At 43.3% G+C, this 21,511-nt stretch overlaps 1 protein-coding gene across 1 annotated transcript in view; it reads left to right on the top strand.

The window, feature by feature from the left end:
- Positions 1 to 20,994, top strand: part of RCOR1 (REST corepressor 1) — an 84,091-nt gene extending 63,097 nt beyond the window's left edge. The window contains exons 5-12 of the mRNA XM_066998369.1: positions 574 to 735; positions 3,426 to 3,544; positions 7,041 to 7,119; positions 11,436 to 11,630; positions 12,618 to 12,695; positions 13,422 to 13,479; positions 14,019 to 14,248; positions 16,554 to 20,994. Of these exons, the coding sequence (XP_066854470.1) occupies positions 574 to 735; positions 3,426 to 3,544; positions 7,041 to 7,119; positions 11,436 to 11,630; positions 12,618 to 12,695; positions 13,422 to 13,479; positions 14,019 to 14,248; positions 16,554 to 16,595 (963 nt within the window). The 3' untranslated portion in view covers positions 16,596 to 20,994. The remainder of the gene's footprint in view (positions 1 to 573; positions 736 to 3,425; positions 3,545 to 7,040; positions 7,120 to 11,435; positions 11,631 to 12,617; positions 12,696 to 13,421; positions 13,480 to 14,018; positions 14,249 to 16,553) is intronic.
- The last annotated feature ends 517 nt before the right edge of the window (positions 20,995 to 21,511 follow it).

Below are 21,511 nucleotides of genomic sequence, written 5' to 3' on the forward strand. Positions count from 1 at the left end.
GTGAGGTTTGTTCCTCCTTTTGGCCGGGGACGTCTCGGCAGCTAGTCAAAGCTGCGCGCACCCTTTGCCCCTTCCTTCTCCTGGTTCTTCCCCCGCCCTCTCGCCTTTTCTTGCCCTCCCCCTCAAAAAAAGCCCCTAAACACCCAAAGGGAACCCCAGCCAACTAAACCGTCCTCCTGACTGCACGGGAAACGATGGGAGGTCAGGAAACTTCTTGTCAGTGCTAAAGTCCAGTCTGGTTTGTAGGTAGTGTTCTCTTACCTGTCCTGTGCATATCACGATTAGTAAAGTAGGAGTCACCTCTTTGATTTTCTTCTCCCCTTTCTCTGTTGGTACTCCCTTCTTACTTTGCTACCTCCGTGGTTTGTGTGAATTTCAGTAGTTCCTCAAAACCTGGCAGGGTGTGGGGTCAAACTCCAGGTTTCTGGCACACAGAAGTGTCTGATGGAGCAGGGAATTAAAAATTATGGTCAGCATGTTGCCTGAGGAAAATGCTGTAGCTCTCCCTTTGCACGCATATAATAATACAGCTCGTGATTACAGTTGTCTCTGTGGTGTCCTTGTTGTTTCTAGGCTCTCGGGATGCTGTTTTGGCACAAGCACAACATCGAGAAGTCTCTGGCAGATCTGCCAAACTTTACTCCATTCCCAGATGAGTGGACAGTGGAAGACAAGGTCTTGTTTGAACAGGCCTTCAGTTTCCATGGGAAAACCTTTCACAGGATCCAGCAGATGGTAAGTGGTGTCAGAGGAGTGAAAAAGCAGAACAGGCAGTTGGATGATCTCCTGTGCTGATCGTGCTGAACTGCTGTCTAATGCTTTTGAGAGAAAACGGGCCAAAGGGGATGTTGGAGGAAAAATAATACTGTGACTAGATAAAAACAACATTGCTTCTGGAGTCTCTGCAGAAGTGTTTTCTTGAAGTGCTTTACCAGCTCAGGATAAACTTTGACTGTGCAATTTTTATTGGCTGGAAATTATGGTTTTCAGTCCCCTGTGTGCCATGGTAGTGTTTGTCTCAGTTGGAGTTCAGGCATGGTCTGTACACACGTGCCCACCCACACACTGAGTAAAGATTATCTCTGTGCAAAGTTGATTTCCTTTCTTGCAGCCTGCTTTTTAGGAATTCATTTTATTTGAGTATGAAGTCTGTGTTTAATGTGATTTGGGACTGTCAGTGGATGCTGTGGTGGAGGTTTATATATCATTTCAAGTATTCAGTCCTTTGCTTTCAATTGCTAGTGATATTTTTAAAACTAAGATTGAAAACTTCAAGGGTAGACTTCTGCCTGAAAGGGAATCGCTGGGGTATGTGTGGGATAAGGGAGCAGGATGTTAAAAAGCTGACTTCAAGCAAAAGGTAATGAGAGAGCCTTTTTGAAATATGGAGAGGATGGGATGTAGATGTTGTTTATTAATTAAGTCTTGAGTCTTTCTTTGACTAGTTTGTCACCAGGGTGGGAACCAGACTTTGTTCTTCTCTCTCCTTCAACCATGGTTGTGACTTTCTGAAGCAGGCCTATGCAGTTGTAGTTTGTTCAGCCTCTTTAAAGCACGCCTGAAGGTCTGTGTCCCTGATCCTGCTTAAAAGGGAAAGGCAACCTGCCTCACAAGCATGAAGGAAAGATGCAAGGTCCCTTTCCAAAAAGGTGGCAGGAAGAGGCTTGCTCTCCTCATGTCCTCCTTGAATGTACCTTCACTGATGTTCATTTGTTCTTGCAGTCCTGTGGGCTCCAGCTGCCTTGGTTCAGGTGACAAGGGTGTCCACATACTGTGGCAGCTGATAAAGACAGTCTGGAGAGCTGGGGACTCCTGAAGAGTGAAGCAGTTTTCTTCTTTATTCCTCTCTTCTTACATGGAGGGAGGGAGTATCCTGGTGAGGGAAAAAAAGAAAGAGGAATGTGAAGGCCTTCCTGCTGCTTGGTTAACCACCAAAGCAATAAATAAATAAATAAATAAAAATAAAAAATCACCCTTCAGTTTATGTGCAGCAACATGACTCTGTCCCTGAGTGAAGTGCATTCCAATACAGGGAAGCCAAGCTCATGCACTGTTCCTGGGTAATGATTTTTTTTTTTTTTTTTTTACTGTTGCTCCCAGAAAAACCACCCTGCATGAAAGGAATTAAATGGCACGAAGCTTTGTGTTTAGCAGGGGACAGGAACCGGGGAGCGTGTTAGCTGTTAGTTTATATCTGTTGGCCCATTAGCACCGTTGCGGCTTGGAACAGAGGGAAAGTCACTGAAGTCAGAGGATGAAAAGTGAGTTGCGTTATTTACCGGAGCTGATTCTGATGTTTTGGCACTCGCAGCGTGTGCTTATAGCCAAGCTGATGTTTGTCACAAACAGCCTTGTCCCTGAGTTTGTTCTGTGGAACTCTGTAATCCCAACGTACCAGCCTGCTGCATGGCTGCTGGCAGCCCAACACCAGCGTAGCTCACTGAGGAGGCACAGTCCATGTTCTGCCAGAGCAGGTGGAGTTACGCCTGTGTGCGGTTGTGGACCAGCGTGGTAGTTCTGGTGGGATCCGTTGTTAGGACCTGAAGTCAATCTGCAGTCTGAGAACCAGCTAATTGCAAGTGAAGACTTCAGCTCTAGTACCTGAGTAAGAGAGGTCTGGCTGATGCTCAGTTTTGTTTCCCTCCCCAGCCATCCTGCCCTCCAAGCTGAATCAGACTTTTATCTAAAACCTGTTTCATTCAGCGAAAGGCTGGTCTTTCACCTTGTGGAAGTCCTGTGTAAGAATATGCATGCTGAATACCTCAGAAGCAGAGAACTAGGCTTAATGTAGCTTTACTCTTTCCTGAGGCAGACTTTATTCTCATAGCTACAGGGCATCGTAGTTAGTGTAAGAGGACAAAAAAAAATCTGACTTGTGGTTTTCCGATATCCTCAGTTAACCAGACAATGATGTTTCACCTTTTGAAAGCATCTTTTGTTGAGATCTCTGAATAGATTTCATCATGTGAATGGTGTGAATAGGCCTTTTTAACCTGACATCAAAGATATGTTTGGGATGTAGCCTGCAATTCAGCAATTCCTACATTTGCTTACACATGCTTGTGTTGGCTTTTAAAACTGTTTGCTCACTTTCAAGGATCCATTTTGGATTTGTTCTTGCTATGTTCCTCATTTCTGAAGGGAACCAGCTACCTGGCTGGTCAGTGGAGGCTTGCTGAGATGCTCTTTATAGATTTTAATGTCCCAAATGGTAGGCATTAACCTGAAACAGTCCCCTGCAGATTTCTTTTCTTTCTTCCTTTCTTTCTTTTTTTGAAAGGCTGCAGAACTGCCTCGCTTGAAATTTTCAGAGAATCCAAAGTAGAGAATCAGATGTTCCTTGACAAAAACCAAACCAATTGTGGGTGAACTCCTGGGGTTACTTTACATATAAGCATATAAAAGGATACATGTTTAATTTACAGCTTCCTGACAAATCAATAGCCAGCCTGGTGAAATTTTACTACTCCTGGAAGAAGACAAGGACTAAAACTAGCGTGATGGACCGTCATGCTCGTAAACAAAAAAGGGAACGTGAGGAAAGGTAGGTTTGCAAGCAGAAAGGCTGTGTATTGTTGCACACTGATTTCCTTAGACTACCTCAGACATTGCTGTTAGTTGGTAAGAAACTAGGTGTAGGAATTTCCCCCCAGATGTTTCCTGGTACCACTCCTCCTTTCCCCACTCCTCCTTCCCTGCTGTGCATGTTTTGCTTTGCTCAAAGCCAAAAGGAATCTGACAGCAATTAACTGTGCTCCCTTCTCCAACACTGGGCAATTCCTGATTGCCCTGTAGTGGAGTGGTCACCATCACAGCACTCTAGGTACTTTTTTCTCTGATACTGCTTGAGGGTGGAGAAAATGAAATTAAAACTGGTGTTTACAAGCTGTTTGGCGCTGTTGCCAGCAGAGCCAGAAAAGCTGATGAGCAGCACAGTAAAAGGAAGTCATAAAGGAGGTAGAAATTTGCCTTTATTTCCTCTATGCAATGCTCAGTAGAACGAGAACACGCACATGTTGGGGCACAGGCTCCAGTGCAGCACCTCTCAGCCTATGCATGTGCACCCACACCCCCTTTCCACTGCCTTTCACGTGGAAAACTCTTACCAGTGTAAGGCTTTCGGGCCAAGCTCTGTTTCCTGAGAAAAATGAAGTTAGACTGGGAAGATGGGAGCTTAGGGTGACGCCTCTGACGGTGTCAGAGCTGAGCGGTGTCCCAAGAAGCTGGTTAAGATCCAGGTGGTGGTGGTGGTCAGGAGGTCGCCAGCTTCTGCAGATGAGCCTGACTCCTGCTTGTGCAGCTTTGCCTGCAAGTTGGACCCCCCTGGATGTGTGCCCTTGAAGAAGATGGGTCAGCCAGTGGCCGTGTGTACTGCTAGAAATACCTGCGCAGTTAGAGCTGCCACTCGGTGACTTTGCCTAATTCTGGAGCTCAGCTCCAGGGCCTCAGAAATGCTGTGGCCTTGGGTGCATGGGAGAAAAGCCATCCCTCTGAACAGCAGCAAGGGCATCTGCTTGATGTGGGTGCCTTCTCAACCTGCAGTAAAATGCAGTTTACATCTTTGCAACCCAACTTGCCTAATCGTGAGGTGTATGCGTGGCTTTGGAAGACTCCTAACCACACTGGGCAATGTTCTGCAAAAGCTTTTCCCTCAAAGGAGTCGCTGCTGTAGCGCTTCCCAGAGAGCCATGTGCTGGCTCCAGCGCTATATGATGAGCCCTGTTTGGGAAGGGGGAAGAGATGCATATTGCGAGAGCTGAGACGTATTACACCAATGACTCACTCAACCTCTCCCATCTTCTCGCTAGATCAACAATACTTGTTTAACAGGCAGGGCCAGGGAGAATACTACCAGCCGACTCGTTCAGTAGTTGGTTGGCTTCCTCTGACCTGGCTTTCTCATTCTGTTCTTCTCTGCAAAGGTTGTCTTGATTTTTTTTTTTCTTTCCCATCCTGCTTGTTTTTTTTTTTTTCTTTTTCCTAGTAACTTATAAGAGAAAATCTCTTATAAGGAGTGTGTGTTTGTCTAGTACTGTGTAGTCAAGGATCTTTTTAATACTATCTCTTTTTTTTTTTTTTCCTGTGCTCATATATGACAGTACTGCAGTTTGGAAATGTACCTCTCTGGTAACATATATCTGTTTATTGGATGAAGCAGCACCTCTGATCAAGAGGTGACTGCGAAAGAACTGTATGGGCTGCCACGTGCTGTAATTTTGCAGCCTTTGAAGAAGGCAGCTGGACTGGAAATGCATAATTTGGTTTACATTTACAGCAAGCTCAGCACCAGGCCTTCAGCTTGATGTTAGTCTCCCCTTCTTCCCCTCCCCTATGTAAAATAGTCAAACCTCTATACTCCCAAAGGATTTTTCAGCTCAGCCGCGTGGAGTGTGGAAATAAAGCTGGGTGAAGTTAGGATGCCTGAGTTTTGATGATGTGCTGTGCCACTGGGTGCTGGCAAAATTTCAAGTGTTCTTCAGTTAGTCGTGATCAATGTCCAAAACTGCAAAAATGAGTGAGAGGGTTTTGATCTAGCTCATGTCTAGAGAACTTGCTGGAATATGAGCGAACTGCAAGTGAAGCAAAGCCTGTGGGGGTTTGGCTTTTGTGGAAAGGCTGACAGTTGAACCCAGGTGAGAATACAACCCCATCTCCAGCAGAGCTGCCTTAAGAGAAGAGGCAGCCAGAGGTATCTCACTCAAGTACTGCGGTATTTCTTCTGCAGCTAGGCAGGGAAATTCCCTAACCTCTCAGGTTGTCACAAAAATAGCTCCCAGTGCATTTGGGACCAGGTTTTCAGTAGCCCTTCTGAGCTGTATGCAAGGAGCCATGTGTATGCAGCTCTCAGGGAGGTGCTTGAGAGCTTTATTCCTTGCAATCATGATTGTACAAACTAAATACCTTACAAACTAAAAACCTCGTGGGTCAGCTGGTGGCTTGGGAGAGCGGGAACAGCTCGTGCAAGTGACTGCCCTTGTGGTGGTGGACGCCAGCTCGAGTCACCCAGCAGTTTGTTCCTTAGGTGACATCTGCGCAGCAGCGTGGAGACAGCCGTGAGCTAAGTCTGAAATTAGCACCCACCTTACCTGCTGCGCCCGCCGAGCCTGCTGTCCCCTGCTCCCCTGGGGACAAGTTCAGGCTGCTCCCAGCATCCAGGCGCTGAGCACGGCTCCTGCCTGGGTTCCTCTGCCCTGCCTCGCGCTGTGTTGCTGTGACATACCTGTTCCAGCTGAAGTTCCTCATCCAGGCTGTGAAGTTTGACATGACAGAAGAGGTTTAGTTTTCTTATATAGTAATTCGAAAAAGGCTTTGATTAGATCAGCTTTTTCCCCCAGTTTCTGGGCATCATCCCAAATGGTGCAATTAACTTCAGTTGTGTACAGTACAAAAATTCTAAATGCTGAAAATATATTCGATTTAATGTCTGATTAAAATTCCAATGAAGCCAAACTGGCCAGGTGTGCCAAGGTCACTTTCAATATGGCCCCAATTTTATACCTGTTATTATTCTGTAACTGATGCCTCTTTTTCTTTTACAGGGGAGAATGAAATGTCAGATTGTGACTGAGAAAAAACATTTTTATGCTTGTTCTTGAGGGAGTTCATCTTGTGCATATCTTTTTTGCTAAATGTTAGAATTGTATGAAATCTGTGTTAGAGCTACTTGCTGTAATTCTTTGTCTGCATTTGTCTAAAGTTGTAATGCTCAGTGTTCAATGTTCTTTGAAAGATAACTTATGTAATCAATTTCATGTGTCTTGCCTTCATCTAAGCAGACTTCCACTGTCTAAATACACTACTGATGTCTTTCTTTAAAGAGATGGTCTCTAGTATGCTTATAATTAAAAATTACTTGACTTAAAAACAAGTAAGTAGGGAAAATAAATAACACTACAGACCCCCCAAGAAAAACACCCTGGTGGAAAAAGAGAAAGGAAAGCTGTTGGACTTGCTGTTGCATCCATGCATTTTTAGTATGCTATTTATAGAGAAACAGAGCCTCGCAAAGTAATACAGTGCTGTTTGCTTTTGTCTTCCAGTGAGGATGAAATGGAGGAAGCAAATGGAAATAACCCTATTGATATTGAAGTTGAACAAAATAAGGAGAGCAAAAAGGAGGTATAATTCTTTTCTTACTACGGTACAAATGAAAGTGTTTACTTACTACTTGATGTAGAAGCTGACAGTATCTAATTTTCTTTATTTGTGCTTTGTATGGCTGTCATACAAGAAAAGAATTGTCTTCAGAATTCTTCTTAGATAAAGACAAGTATAGACAAATAAGGATGGAGCTGGAAAAATTCTAGACTTTACCATCACATGCTGGTGTACTATGTGAACATTTAGAGCCTTTGACTCAGGGTTGGCTGCATTAGCTTGAACCACCTCAGTGATGGTTGAAGTCAAGCTAACTGTGTGCTGAGATGGAGTAGAAGCACTTATGTCCCTCCTTGGATGGCCTGGTGGAAGGGAAGTAAGTCCTTTGACTTGTTTTGGGTAGACTGGCAGGAGTGTGTTTATCTGCAGCATAGACTTTAAGGTCAATTCTTGATCTGCTGAAGGCCTCAGCAGTAGTTCTGAGGATTTCAGTGACACCAGGATTGCAACTACAGTGGTGCATGGTAAGGGAGTCATCTTTGGCCAGTTTTTATGTGTCAGAGGGGCCTTAGCCTGTCATGTGCAGAATATTTTACCTACTTAAAGCATAATATTTGAAGTGAGGTGCAAGTACTACATTTTAAATTGGCATCCAGTTCTGGGTGGAAGTAGAGCCACGCAAATAGACACTTCTGAAAACCATTAAACCACCTGTGATGCCTAACTGGAAAGTGTATACTTTTATTTTCACGTGTGAAACTTGTCTGATTATCTGTTACTAAACAAGAATCTTGCAATTCAGCAGTAGTATGGGTTGTATATGTGCGCGGTACAGGAAGATGTTTACCCTAAGGGCTTCTCTCCTTGAGGTAGCTCCCTCTCCTGATTTCTCACAGCCTGCTTTCTCTCAGGGATGAGAGTCATCATCATCTGATTTTATTTTTAATTTTTTTAAAAGGCTATATATAGGAAAAAACACCAGAATTATTTAAAACTGATTGCACAACAGGCAAAAGCAAGGGCCTAGAGCATTTTTTTTGTCAGTTGCTGTCAGTGAGATTAATTCCTCTAATAAATTATTTTGAAGGGAAATAACTGAAAAATCACAGTATTCTGGTCTGTTCTCCACCCATGCCAGAGTGCTCTCTGTAGACTTCCCAGAAAAGCCTAGCTGTTAACTTTCACTGAAGAAGCCAGCATCTCCAGTGACTTCCTAGGAGCAGGGTGCATGTCAAGCCACTCACATGCACTCTCACAAGAAGCTGAGTTCCTGAAAGCCTCAGCGACACCCAAACGTGAAGGATTCTCGCTTGGCTAAGCTGCAGCTGCATGCTGCAGCTGCCTCGTATATCTTGTGAATAATCAATACTATCATCTAATTTCCCATTTTTTTTAATAAAAACAAATCAAGTTAGGATTTCTTCCTAAGTTTTCTGAAAGCTTGCATCCGTAAAGAGACCTTTCAGTCCCTTTTATTACTGCTTCTTTCCCTCCCGTGCTGGTGTGCTGTTAACTCGGTACACAGAGGGAACAGTAGTTCTTCGCCAGCTTAGCTGCCTCTATTTTAAGGCCGAAAGCGAGCAGATGGCAGAGAGCTTCCATCAATACATCTTTTTTTTTTGCAGAAAGTCTTGCACAGGAGGTGACTGCCCTCCCTTTTGTACTAGCACAGGGCACGGTGTGCTCTCACCCGTCCGAAAGGTCACCTGAACTCGGCCAAGCGCGTGCAGCCACGCTGTGGATGCAACAGCAGGCGGCCTTCTGGGGGCTCCTCTGGACAGTGATTGTTCTGCTGGGCAAAATGAAGCTGACAACCTGCTTAGCCTGCTCAGAGCTAATTTGATTTCGCAGTACTTGAGCCTGGGGCTGATTGAAAATGCCTCAGGAGAGCAGGTATCCAGGAAGGGGGTCTGTTCCTGACGGTTGTGGTTGTTTCAACCGCTTGGTCAGCGATGCACCGCTAGCCCAGGACTTTTACCGTAAAGAACCTCCCTGTCCCAACCCCGCAGAGATGGTTTTTCCAGCTCTAAGATGTGTCAGTTACTTTATGAGTTGTCGAGTAATACTGGGATTTCTCAGAGTATCTGAAATCTCTCATCTGTGTTTCCTCTTTTGGGGATCATTGGAGGGGGAGTCTTCCCTTTTCTTAGCACTTTCAGTGCTAGTGCGACTGTTGAGGTTTCCTCAGATACTGACTCCATAAGAGCTGCTTAACATCTCTCTTCCTGAGGCAGTTCCTGGAAACGCCTCTCGTTTCAGCCCATGCTCTTACATGGATTGAGCTTGGTCTTTGTTTTTAAACCATGAAATCTCAGGAAACCTTGTTTATATTAAGCGGGATTGTATCACTGATGTGTTCTGGATGGCAGCAGCACTATCTGAATAAATAGAGGAGTGCTACTAAATCCTTGCATTTCAGTTCTGTTTTTCATGAGTTGATTTAATTCTACAGGAATGTGTGGCCAGGAAAGCAAGTTTCCAAGATAGGGTAGGTTTTTGAATTTTCACAGCCTGTGCAATATCACTGGGGCTTAGAAACATTTGGAGCTGTCAAAAACCATTCTGCTGGAGGTCTGGATTCTTGTCCGCAGCGCAGAAGAGCTTCACATTCTCTGAACTGTGTAAAACAATCATTTGAAACTTGCTTCCATTTTTACTTAACGTTTGAGGCTTCTCGGATATTTCCGCTGCAGGTACTACCTGTTGGTCACCCTGCAGCTTGAACTTGTTGCGAGGCATTACTACATGATCCTGTGGAATTCTGTATGCAGATGAAATATGAATAGATCTGAAACATCTAACCGTGCTGAATAATTTACCTGGCTCAGTCATCAAAGTGCTTGCTTCTGAAGCAGAGTGCAGAGCTTACCTCACTTGTTTGTGGCTCAGCCAGCCCGGTTTCTCCTGCTCCCCATTCTCCACTGCAAAAAAAAAGAAATCTGTTATCTGTCCTGCAAAAAACAATAGTTATTTCTTACTCCTGGGCTTGCCTTCGGCGTTGTGTCTCATGGAGTTCTTTGTGCTGGAAGAGGCAAGAAAAAAGTTGAGAAGAGCCAATTGTCCGCTTTACTGCTCCAGTGCGGCTCTGGCCATTGAGCCTATGGAGAGGGTGCAAGCTGTTATCTGCTAGCAGCTGCACTGGGCTTCTCCAGTCTCTGGGAGGCAGAGCCAAGTGCTTACGTGGAGCTTTGTGCAACTTCATGTGGGTTTTAATGCTTGCTAATGAGCAAATGCCGCAGACTGGGCAGAAACTGCATGTAGCTGCAAATTAGGAGGGGAACAATAGTGCGAAGTGAAGCCAATGTTTTAAAGCTGGCAGTGATCAAGTAGAGGACTTGAGTGCGGCCTCCCCTCCCTCCTTTCTCTCTCCAACCACTTCTTCTGTTCTGTGTTCTGGGCAATATTCCAGCCATGGGATAATAAATCTTGGGTATGTGTTGCTTATTGAAAGTAACTTCTGGAAGAGGTGGTTTTGGTATTAGAGAATCAAATGTGCTCTTGAAAGACCTGTGGTATAGCGTCTTAGCTAACATACCTGTTAGCGGTGTGTGCCTAATTCTTTGCTTTAGACAGAAGGCATAAAAATTAGTGGTGTGCGAAATATTCCCTTTTTCAAAAGTGTTTCAAATTTTGTGGTCAAACTGCATCAGTTTAATGGAACAGTTATATATCAGTGCTGTGCAGGAAAACTTAGCTTCCAAGACGCCGTATAATGATCGAAGAGTTGCTTTGTAGTCACCTTGCTCTTCATCCTTAGCCTTTGAATAAGTTTGGTTTATCCCTTTTTGTCTGACGTGCAGAAAAACAAATCTCTGCAAACTCTTCTAGCTGTGTTCTTCTGTCTCCAGACTCCACTTTTTCTTCTGGTGTTCAGTTAAACTGATTTGTTGAGACCTGATGTTGAAAGCAGGAAGGGAGGTTTTGGAGTGTTTGCAAATAATGAGGATATTTAACTGACTGAAAATTCAGTTCCCAAAATGAGAATGGGCGAAGGAGGCAAGAAGTATGTCCTGGAAATGTTGAAAGCTGCCTAGGAGAAAGGACAGATTTGTATAAAAGTGTGTGTATGACATGCTGCTTAAAGCACAAACAATTATTTCAGACTGCAAGCTATTCCTTTTCATTCTCCAAGCTTTGAGGATGACCGAAAATGAACAACTAAAACACCTACCTAATCTGAGGGCATAAATCCTGGTTTGAAAATGGCTGAGGAATCTAGAATCAGATTTTGTGATCACTTCAGGGCTCTTGAAAACAGCATCCACAGCTTGCCTTAATATTTCTTTGGTCACTTAAAACGTTGCATTGTGTTTTGTAAAATGGCTGCTATTTCTCAGGTGCCACCCGCTGAAACCGTTCCTCAGGTGAAGAAGGAGAAGCACAGTACACAGGCCAAGAACAGAGCAAAGAGGAAACCTCCCAAAGGAATGTTCCTCTCTCAAGAAGACGTGGAGGCTGTTTCTGCCAATGCGACAGCTGCTACCACTGTACTCAGACAACTGGATATGGAATTAGTCTCAATCAAGCGACAGGTATGGATGAGAGAGTGCAAGAATAACTGCTCTTTTTGGTGGCAGTGTCTGTCACGTCTGCAAAATTCCCAGGAACTTGTAGCTAGATGGTGATGATGCACATCATTATGTGGCTTAATTGACAAGCTGCTAGCCTGTGCTATAAATTAATGCAGCTCTGCGCTTTCTTCTTTTATGCTTTAGTTTTGTGGGCAGCATACTTTGTACCTAAAGTGAAGCAAGGGAAGGAAAATCCACAGCACTGACCTGAAGGAAGTTTTGTTGGCTCTCAGTTTCTTGCAGTTCAGAGTTCCTTGTGTTTTAACTATGAATTTCCTTCAGGTATCACTGGATTCAGGAGTTTCTGATTTCAATCTGCAATTTCCTTCGCCTTTTCCTATGGTGCTTGTGGAACAGCCAGGCACTTTTTTCTTCTTTCCTATAAAGGCATCTTGCAAACTTCATGTACCTTTTGTTTGTCTGATAGGTCTCCCTTTTAAATGGTTATGGATAAATGTTACAGACAAATGTTTTTCAAATATCTATTAGTAAAGACAGGTTTGCTACATGACTCTGTTTCCTAGATGAGAACGTTTTCAGTATTTTTTAAAGCAGAGAACTGGCTCAAGCTCTTTATTAAACTTAATAGAATTGGTATTTTGGCCTGAAGCCTTCTTGGCACTCTGGGAGAAGCAGAGCTCTCTAGCAGTCTTTGATTCATTACTTGCTGTGAACAGGGCTTTCGTTTTATACTGGGCTTTATACAGACCTGGAAGTTGGAGCAGTTCTTCCTCCAAATAAGTTGCGGATAGGATAGAATAAAGTAAAGGGGGTATCCCAATGTGCCCATTGCTCCTACATTGCTTTATTCCAATACAATAAAATTTTTTGAAAACGAAAAGTGCTGAGGAGAAGTGAGATGCTAAACTTGTACGATTTCCACTAGGGCTGCTGGAAGGTTTGTCAAAGGTCTCTATCCTTGTTAAAGGGATGACACTTTCTTTTCAGATTCAGAATATTAAACAGACAAACAGCGCCCTCAAAGAAAAACTTGAAGGTGGGATAGAACAATACAGACTTCCAGAGGTAGGATCGTTTTCTGACCCTTGTTTGTTGTGGAGATAAAAGCTAATCTGTATTCACATACCAGAGCTATTGATCTACCCAGTAGACTAGGGCTGGTGCTGTGTTAGTTGTCAGTATGAATCAAGACTATTACCATGTTCACTGTTGCTGCATAACGGGGATGGGAGGCAAGAAGAAAGTTTAAAAAAAAAAAAAAAAAAAAAGGCTTAACATGTGAAAATGGTTTCTAGCAGAAGCACTGGCATCCCAGATAAACCATGTTTTTCAGAGTTGTGTCCATATGCCCCTGTGAGAGGTGGTGGTTCTAGATACTGAGAAATGTAGGAGAGATGTTAGCGGCCTGTCCTTCTCTTGGCACTCGGTGCTTTTGTTGTTGTTCTTCCAACTCTGGCACCTCGTGCTGGAAATAATTTGACCAAGATTACAGAAGGTGTCTGTGATAAAGACAAGTAGGTGCTTCTGAAGAGTTTGTGGCTCTTGGTTATCTGCTCAGACCATTCCCTCTCTTTCTGTATTGCCCAGCAAGTTACGGGCACCGCGTGTGTGACAGTTAACTGAATGGGTGCCACGTGCAGTTCTTTTTGAAAACATCTTGCTACTAAACTGAATGATAGCTTGACTAACAGTTAATTACTCATGGTTTTGTGATTTTTTTTAATGAACTTGGGTACAAGTGAAAGCTGTTGCTTATGTTAATGGTAGTTACCAAATTTTTTTGACCTCTAGGTTGTTCAGAAATTTAATGCACGTTGGACCACAGATGAGCAGCTTCTTGCTGTGCAAGGTATGGCACTACAAGTCTGTTTGTACTTCAGGAGGTTATGATCAAAACTCTATTATGTTTCAGAGCTGTGCTTCACTTCGGCAACTAATGAAGGGTTTTGATGTTGCTGTTTATTAATGCCTAAAGAACAGATCTGAACAAGGAAACAATTCTCAACCCCTCCCCCAGCAATGTAAATTGTACCATATGAGTACTTGCACATGATCTCTTCTTGTCTAAGCTTTCTGAAAGTGAAACTCCACTGGGGAGACTGCTTTGCTATTTGCCTGTGCAACTTCTCAAGTAATACAGGCATATTTACACAGGTCTTCTAGATTTCCTTCTGCTCATCTTTGCTACACCTGCAATTCCTTTTCTTCTCCAGGGCTAGTCTTAATTTTGTCTCATGGAGAATTTAGATTTTTTCATGCTGGTTTAATCAGAGAAAGGCTTGAAACCTGGACAGAAGTTCAGCTTTGGATCCTCATGCTGTGACTTGAGCCTAATTTGTGGTCTTTGTGGAAATAACACTTTACTTTTGTTTTTCTTGTTGCTTTTAGCAATCAGGAAATACGGCCGAGACTTTCAGGCAATCTCTGATGTGATTGGAAACAAATCTGTGGTGCAAGTGAAAAACTTTTTTGTAAATTACCGACGTCGTTTCAACATAGATGAAGTTCTACAGGAGTGGGAGGCAGAGCACGGCAAAGAGGAGACAAATGGAACCAATAGCCAGAAGCCTGTAAAATCCCCCGATAATTCCACTAAAATGTCCGAAGAGGAAGATGAGGTAAATCACACTTAAGTCATGTAAAGTTCCCAATCTGAGCTCAGTTCATATATATAATATTATATATTTAATAGATATCTATATTTAAAAGTGTATATGTGTGCACAAGTATCTTCAATCAGTCAGTTTTTACTTCTAAACAAAATAAAATATCTCTGAGCATATTTCACTGTATCTGGGTATTCCAATCCCAGTATTGTTTTTGGGGAATTCTAGACATCTATAGAAGTGGAAAGAGAACACTTAATTTTGCAGCCCTCTGATGATATTGGTATGTCAGCAGCAGCAGCACGTGGACGATTTAATGATTACTGCTGAAACCTGATAGGTATTTATATCATTTGGATGTTTTCCCTGCACTCAGTTCTCCGAGCTGTTCAAGGTTTGGCTTTGTGAGACCTTACAGTCTTCCGAGGCAAAGCTCGCTCTTTCATTTTCATCATGGAGTGGTTTCACTTGAGGGAAGGGAAGAAAGCTATAAACAAGGGAAGTGTGTGATACTATTTGCTCTGGAATTACCTGGAGGCAAAATTTCCTTGAATTTACAGCAGTTTCTGTGAAGACACATTCTAGAAACAATCTTTTTCTTGCTCTCCTTGATAGAAGCTCACCAAGGTAACACTTCTCCAAAGGCAGCGTGTGCTTAAAGTTAATCAAGAGACTACTGAGTATTGAAATATGAAAGTTCGTTATAAAAATGTGTTATTAACACTTTCTTTCAGAAGAAAAACCTCACTAGAGGTTTGTATGTAAAAATGTCAGATACAGGGCTCCTTTGTGGCTAATTTTACATGACAGCTTAACACAAAAGCTGCATCTTCTCAAATGCAAATGCAGTTACCGGTGTAAGATGAATTTTGGTCTGTTGTGCATGGACTAAAGACTTTCTCCATGTGCTGCATATGTTTTTCTAAGTTGCCTTGATTGTGGTTGGTTCACTTTTACGTTGCTTGTTGTTCAGACGTTCAAAGAGCAGAACTTGATTGCTTCACAAATCCCAGTAATGTGTTCTCTGAAGCTACTTACGCCTGGGGGCTAGGTCCAAAGGTATGACAGATGAACAAAACCGAACTCAAAAAACTTGCATTCTTAGGTTGTGAGTGAAATCGTTGCATTCCTACGGAGTTGGGAGGTGGAGCAAAGAAGTAATTGTACTCTTGTATGTAGCCATCTTTGAAAAACAAGCGGCAGATGTCACTGCCTTTTCCTGTGACCAGCACAAGTGCAGCACTAAATGCAGAACTTTTCTCCTCTGAGCCCTCAGAGATTGTCTGGCTTTAAACGCAACCTTAACCTCAAACGACAGCAAGGTCTGGTGAAACGACTGGTGGAATAGGAGTCATGGGCCCCAGACTAGTGAGGGAAGGTGCCCGGGCTGGAGCCAAGCAAGTGCAGTACAGTAAGGGACGAGGACAGAGCTTGTCTGCACCAGGCTGATGCTGGGGGGAGCCAGGCAGGGTGGCAGTGAGCTGCCAGCCGTGACATGCTGCCTATGCCTTATGCTAGCAGCACGTGGCTTGTGGTTCTCGATGCAGCCTATTCTGGACAGTAGGAACTGGTGTGTCATGGCTGGGAGGAGGAAGGTGCTGGCAGCACGGTGGGGATTTCAGCTACCCAGCCTGCACCTTTTTACAACGATGCAAGAGGAACGGGCACAAGGTTGTCCCACAATGGAGATCTAATGGCCTGCAAGCTCTCTGAGCAAATCAGGCATAAATACTGCTTCTCAAGAGTGGCTGTGAATGTGGAGATCCTGCCATCAGAGCTACTGTAAGCACGGTGCTGCAAGGAGCTGGGTAACGGGGGCCTGGGTGGTTCTGGAGGCAAAGAGAAATGGGACCTGTAAGCAATCTCCTTGGGCTAGGAGGGATGTTCCTGGTCCCTCCTGAGCAGTATGGTGCAGCTGCAGCCTGCTCTTGAAAGCAGTCCCTCAGGTGTTCTCTCCTGTGGCTTGCCTTGTCTGCCTGGCCACCAGCTTAACAAAAGCTTCATCAGCCCCCTTGACTTCTCTGGGCTTTCCCCTTGAGTGTGTTTTCACAGGAAGTTACCCCCCCACCTTTGAAGCAGTTGGGTAAGGTTGCTGATTATAAAGCAGCCTCAGCTCTGGTCTTAATTCTTGTTCTACCAACAAAACCTGGTGTGGCTCAGAATAAGGGGAGCTGCTGGGATTCTCCCCATAAGCCAGGGTTTGGCTGTCTCGTTGCTTTCAGTACCTTGAATCTGGGGTAAAGTTTGGAGATGCAAGAAAGCCTATGTGTATTCATTTTTTTAAACTGTTTTTTTTTCCCCTCCCTCTTCCTTCCAGGCTACTTCTGTTCTTGATGTCAGATATGCATCTGCTTCGTGAGAAGGTGCTGTAGCCTAGAACAATTTGTGTTGACTACTGTGTTATCCAGGATATCAGGTATTAGCAAACCTCAGACAGCCATCTGCATCATATCTGTGGACAAGCAGCTATTACCAAAAAAAGGCAAACGCTTCCAGTCCTGTGCTACATCTGCCTTAATCTCCCCTCATTCCTCCATACTGCCTCCACTTTCTTTCAAAAGCACCCAGGTAGCTCAGCTCTCCATTTCATCAACGTCCTGCTTAAGCATGAGGATTTCTAGAACCAGTAACACCTGTCTGTAATTTTGACCAACCTGCAAAACAAGGAGCTCCTTAGCAGGCCCCACAGTAACTCTACATGTTAGGAGTTCTTATAATACTTGGTCCGTAGGGTATAAGTACGTACTGCTGCATGGCCTTGTGGTCTCCGCTTCCTGTGTATTCTTAAGATGACACTATTGTTAGTGAGCTTTCTATAAAGGAGAGGCCTGTGCACATGCCGGTGGTGTCAGGTTTGTTCCGAAATGACAGGGCATGTTAACATGCGATTTTGAACAACGCAAAGTGATAGGAAATTCTATTGCTAAGGTTTGGTCAGTCCAAGGTTGTAAATGTAACTCATTACACTTCTGGTTTGTGCAATTCTTTCCACTGTATTTGTGTGTTCTTGCTTCATAGAAAGCTCCCTAACTGAGCATTTTTATTCCTTTATATTTTAATGGCTTTTATTTAGTGCAAAAGGGAATACGTAACCTGAAACTGTTTGATACGCTATTTAACCCCTGGCATTCAGCATTTGCATTGTAACTTGTTAAATGAGTGCTACACAACTTTCTTTTTCCTGATCCTCTGTGGGATTAAGTCAAAGCAACTTTCTCTGGTGCCTCTCCTTTTTGGAATATGTGCCTTTTTACATTTGGCTACCATAGGTCACTTTCTGTCCCAGTGTCTCATTCCTCTTCAGAGCGCTGTTAGCCAAAGACACCAAACTACTTCTCCCAGTGGAAGTCTGGGCGAGGGTTGGAGCATGAAATTCAACCTTAAAGTAGTTTTTGGTCTCTTGGAAGTTCAATGGAGAAGAACCGGGTTAATTTCATTGGCCATTTTAACCCCTCTGAAGCACACATTGCTTTCATGTTCTGAACCAAAATATGCAATTTAAAATCTAAGAGGTGCTTTTCCAAATACTTGGTGCATGCAGCTTTCAGATCCCCAGCCCTCTGCTCAGATCCGTTCTGTGGCCTGTCCAGCTGGCTTGAACTGGAGCTGTTCTTGGAAGCCCTGCACTAGGACTTTGCACCTTGAACAGGGTGGTTGACTGCTGAGCAGACAGTATTTAGAGAAGCTAGAAGCAGCAGTATTACTCTTTTGCCTGATGGGAAGCTGCAAGATAACACTAGTCACAAAGCATTTAAAAATGGTTAATTTAATGATGTGGTAAGAAACCAACAGGTGTCTTTGCAGATGGAGAGAAGGACCTTTTTTGTCCCTCTTCCTCTACAGAGGATTCGAGCCAGGGTGGCACACAGCAGCGTGCAGCACCAGCCTCTTTTAACACAACCCGAAATGAGCTCGCCCGCGTCCTGACCCGCAGCTGAGGTGCTGCAGCTCAGAGGCTAGCTCCGAACTTGGTGCTGATGTTTGAGCTGCTGGGCCGTGCTGTGGTGTGTGCCATGGTGGCTCCGTCCTCTGACCCTAAACCAGCTTGGTTAACGTCAGAGAGCTGTGATGGCACCTCCGTCTGTGCGGACACAACCCACGAAAAGGCAGGGGAGGTTTCCTCAGTTACTGCCGAGGTTACATCTTCCTTGGACCTTGTGTGGGGAAGGTGATTCAACATCAGAAATCAAGCTGTGACACACAGGCGAAGGAGCAGATGAGCATTTCTTAGGGCAAGCTACAGTGTTTAGCCCAGAAGGGGCCTACTTCAGCCGCTCCTGCAGCTATTTCTGAGCAGCTTCATTCTGGTAGCTCCAGAGGGATCTTTTGAGGTGATGAGGGGATAGAAGGGAGCTATTCCCTGTCCTCTGTTGGAGACCTGTAGTCACTTAAGGTGACCCAAGTTTGTGGCAGCATCTCTACAGCTGTCTGTGTGAAATGGCAGCTCTGAGGGTGGACCTGCATGCGTTCCTTCAGCCCTGCGCCAGCTGGAGCTGGGAGGCTCCTGTGGGAGAGGACACTAGTCGTTAGCCAGTGTGAATCAGGATTAAGGCCGGGCAAATAGCACTGCGAATTCGGCTGGCAGTTCTGGTGGAAAGAAATGCCGCTCATTAGGAATACTCCAGCATTAAACTTCTCGCTGGTAGGACCATGCCAGTGGGAGAGGAGTGCGTAAACTTGCATCCCAGCTGGTGAAATTCATCAGGTAGGGCTTCTGCTGGCGAGTTAGTTACCTGTGAGGACTTCTCATCGGTTTTTGCCCTCAAATCTGTCCATCTTACGATCAGAAAAGTTGTGTTTTGGCTTCATCCCCAAGGGGTAGGGGGAAACATGTATAATTCATGATATTAGGAAGAAAAAAGTTGTTAAATTACTTCTCAGTTGACAGCTATCTTATTGTAGTCGATACATACAATATAATAGCACTGTATTTTAAACGTTTAGTTTTTTACGTTCTCTTTAACTATGTTTTTAAATGCGATGAAATCATCTTAGCTTTTGAAAGTTTAAATGGTTTGGTCTTGTTTAGGTGAAGACCCTCTTTTTCTTTTTTAAATGGATCAAGCATTAGATACATCAACTGGTTGCATTCTGATTAGAAGGGTCCACAAAGATAACTGCGTAAGATAGAATATTCACTTAAATTTTGTTTCTTAAACTATCAATGTGAATGTCATAATTATATATATTTTGTGGAAAATGGGAAATTATTTCTCCTAAGTATAAGTTATTGTGCAAAATATGGTATCGTTAAAGAAAATGATAGTTTAAGTTTTAGTTTTTAGAAATCTTAAAGATATAAAAGTGTATTGCATATGCATAAACAAATTTCATTTGTTCTATTTAATTTTTATGTAGTTGTGTAAAGTGCTAGGTAACTTCTTTTTTCGCTTATCCATTAAAACAACCTTGTTACTTGAATATTCGTGTTTAACTGGTTTGAAACAGTGATCAACTTTTGTAATATAATCTTATAACCAAGGGAAAAAAAATACATGCCTCAGTTGTGCTTAACAATATAGCAACAATGTACAATCAGACGCTTAAGACCATAGTAGCCATAACTGGTAGTGCAGCCACAATGGTTGTCTTGATATATTTAATACCAATGGGGATAACGAAATCTTAATATATTTTTACAAGTTTGCAACCAGGAAGACCCCATAAATATTCACTAGAACACTTTTTTAATAGTTACAGTAAGAGTAAAACTCTTAATCTCTTAAAGCAATGTCCTGACAAACATTTTTATTTCCTGTACAAAGACATCTGAAACATTATGTATTAAAATATGCTCATTGTCACTTTAAATTTCAGTTTTTATTATCTAAATCGCTAAAATGCTGTTGGTATTCTTGCACACCAAATATGAGCCAAACAGTGCATTACACTAACTTGATCACTGGGTTTGTGAACATAAATCCCCAAGTCAGTGAAGCGCAAAAATGTCCTAAGAGATTTTTTCTGATAACGCATTTTTTCAAATCTGTATAAAATTATGCATACCCCATTCAATGATGAATGGCCTGATACTTGCTCTTTTAAAAAAAAATAAAAATAAAATCATTTTATGAGCTCCAGCTTGTCTTCAGCAAGTCAAAATCTAGTGATCTTGTGCAATGCCCCTAAAGCAAATACTTTCTGCCACTCCCTGGATTAATGCAGCTTTTCCTGTTGATAGTAAAGCACAATTGCAGTGAAAGTTACAGTTCAGAAGATGGAAGGTCAGTATAGTCTATGCATGTTGTATAATAATGAGTGTTTACATTCATATTCTCCTAAAATAAAATTTATACTGGAGTGTATAGTATTCCATTATGTAGATTTTATCAATTTTGTTAACTGCTTATAGATTGCTTAAAAGAAGTTTTTTCAAGATTTTAAAAGATGTATAAGGTTAAGTTTGCAAATATAATGGAAATGCTGTATAGCTTTTGAAGTGATAAAATACTCGTTGGGATTTTAAAGAAAGTATGTTGTAATAATGCTGTTGTAAGTAATATTTTAAATGTCTTTTTTGCCTGTTTTCTATTATTCAGCACACTTACTGTGATGAATGTTCATAGCATTATAAAACTGCTTAGCCACTGAAAAGTAACATTTGGTTTTGAATTATTTTACTGTATGAGGAATTATAGTGGGGTAAATTCCTTTGTGAAATTCTACATAATTCATTTTTCTATGATTTCCAATGTTTGCTGACATCAAATAAAATTTTTTCAAGCCATTGATGTAATAAAATATGTAGTAAAACGTTATTGATGTAAAATACTGTTCTGAAATGTGATTGATCACCTACCTCTCAAATTTTGGTCACGAGAGCCACCAGCGGGGGGCTTGCCCCTTCCGTATCGCACGGTGGGCATGGCGCTGCTGGAGCAGCGGTTGCCTGTCGCTGCAGAGCCCCAGCTTTGGGAAACTCGCTCAGACCTTCGTAGGGCCGGGGTGCCTAGGGCTGTCTGTCGCCCAAGGGCAGGCGCTGGTCACGCTGGTGGCCCTGGAGAGACCCGTGCTGCTCCTTTTCTGCCCGTGCGGTGTATTCCTTCCCCAGGTTGTGCTGGCAGCGCTGCTGCGAGGCAGCTCCGGAGCTTGGGGAGCGCTGGGACCGGTCCTGGCTCGGCGCTTCCAGCCCAGAGCCAGAGCCTGGCCCGTAGGGTGTGGATGGAGACGACCTGGCTGCCTGTCACTGCCGTAGTGAGTACAGACTGCTGTCTGCGGCGTACCGAGGGCTAGCCACCCGGCTATACAATTTAACAAATTGCCATCTTTGGCTGC

This window comes from Anser cygnoides, chromosome 5, assembly GCF_040182565.1.
Source record: "Anser cygnoides isolate HZ-2024a breed goose chromosome 5, Taihu_goose_T2T_genome, whole genome shotgun sequence".
Lineage (NCBI taxonomy): Eukaryota > Metazoa > Chordata > Aves > Anseriformes > Anatidae > Anser > Anser cygnoides.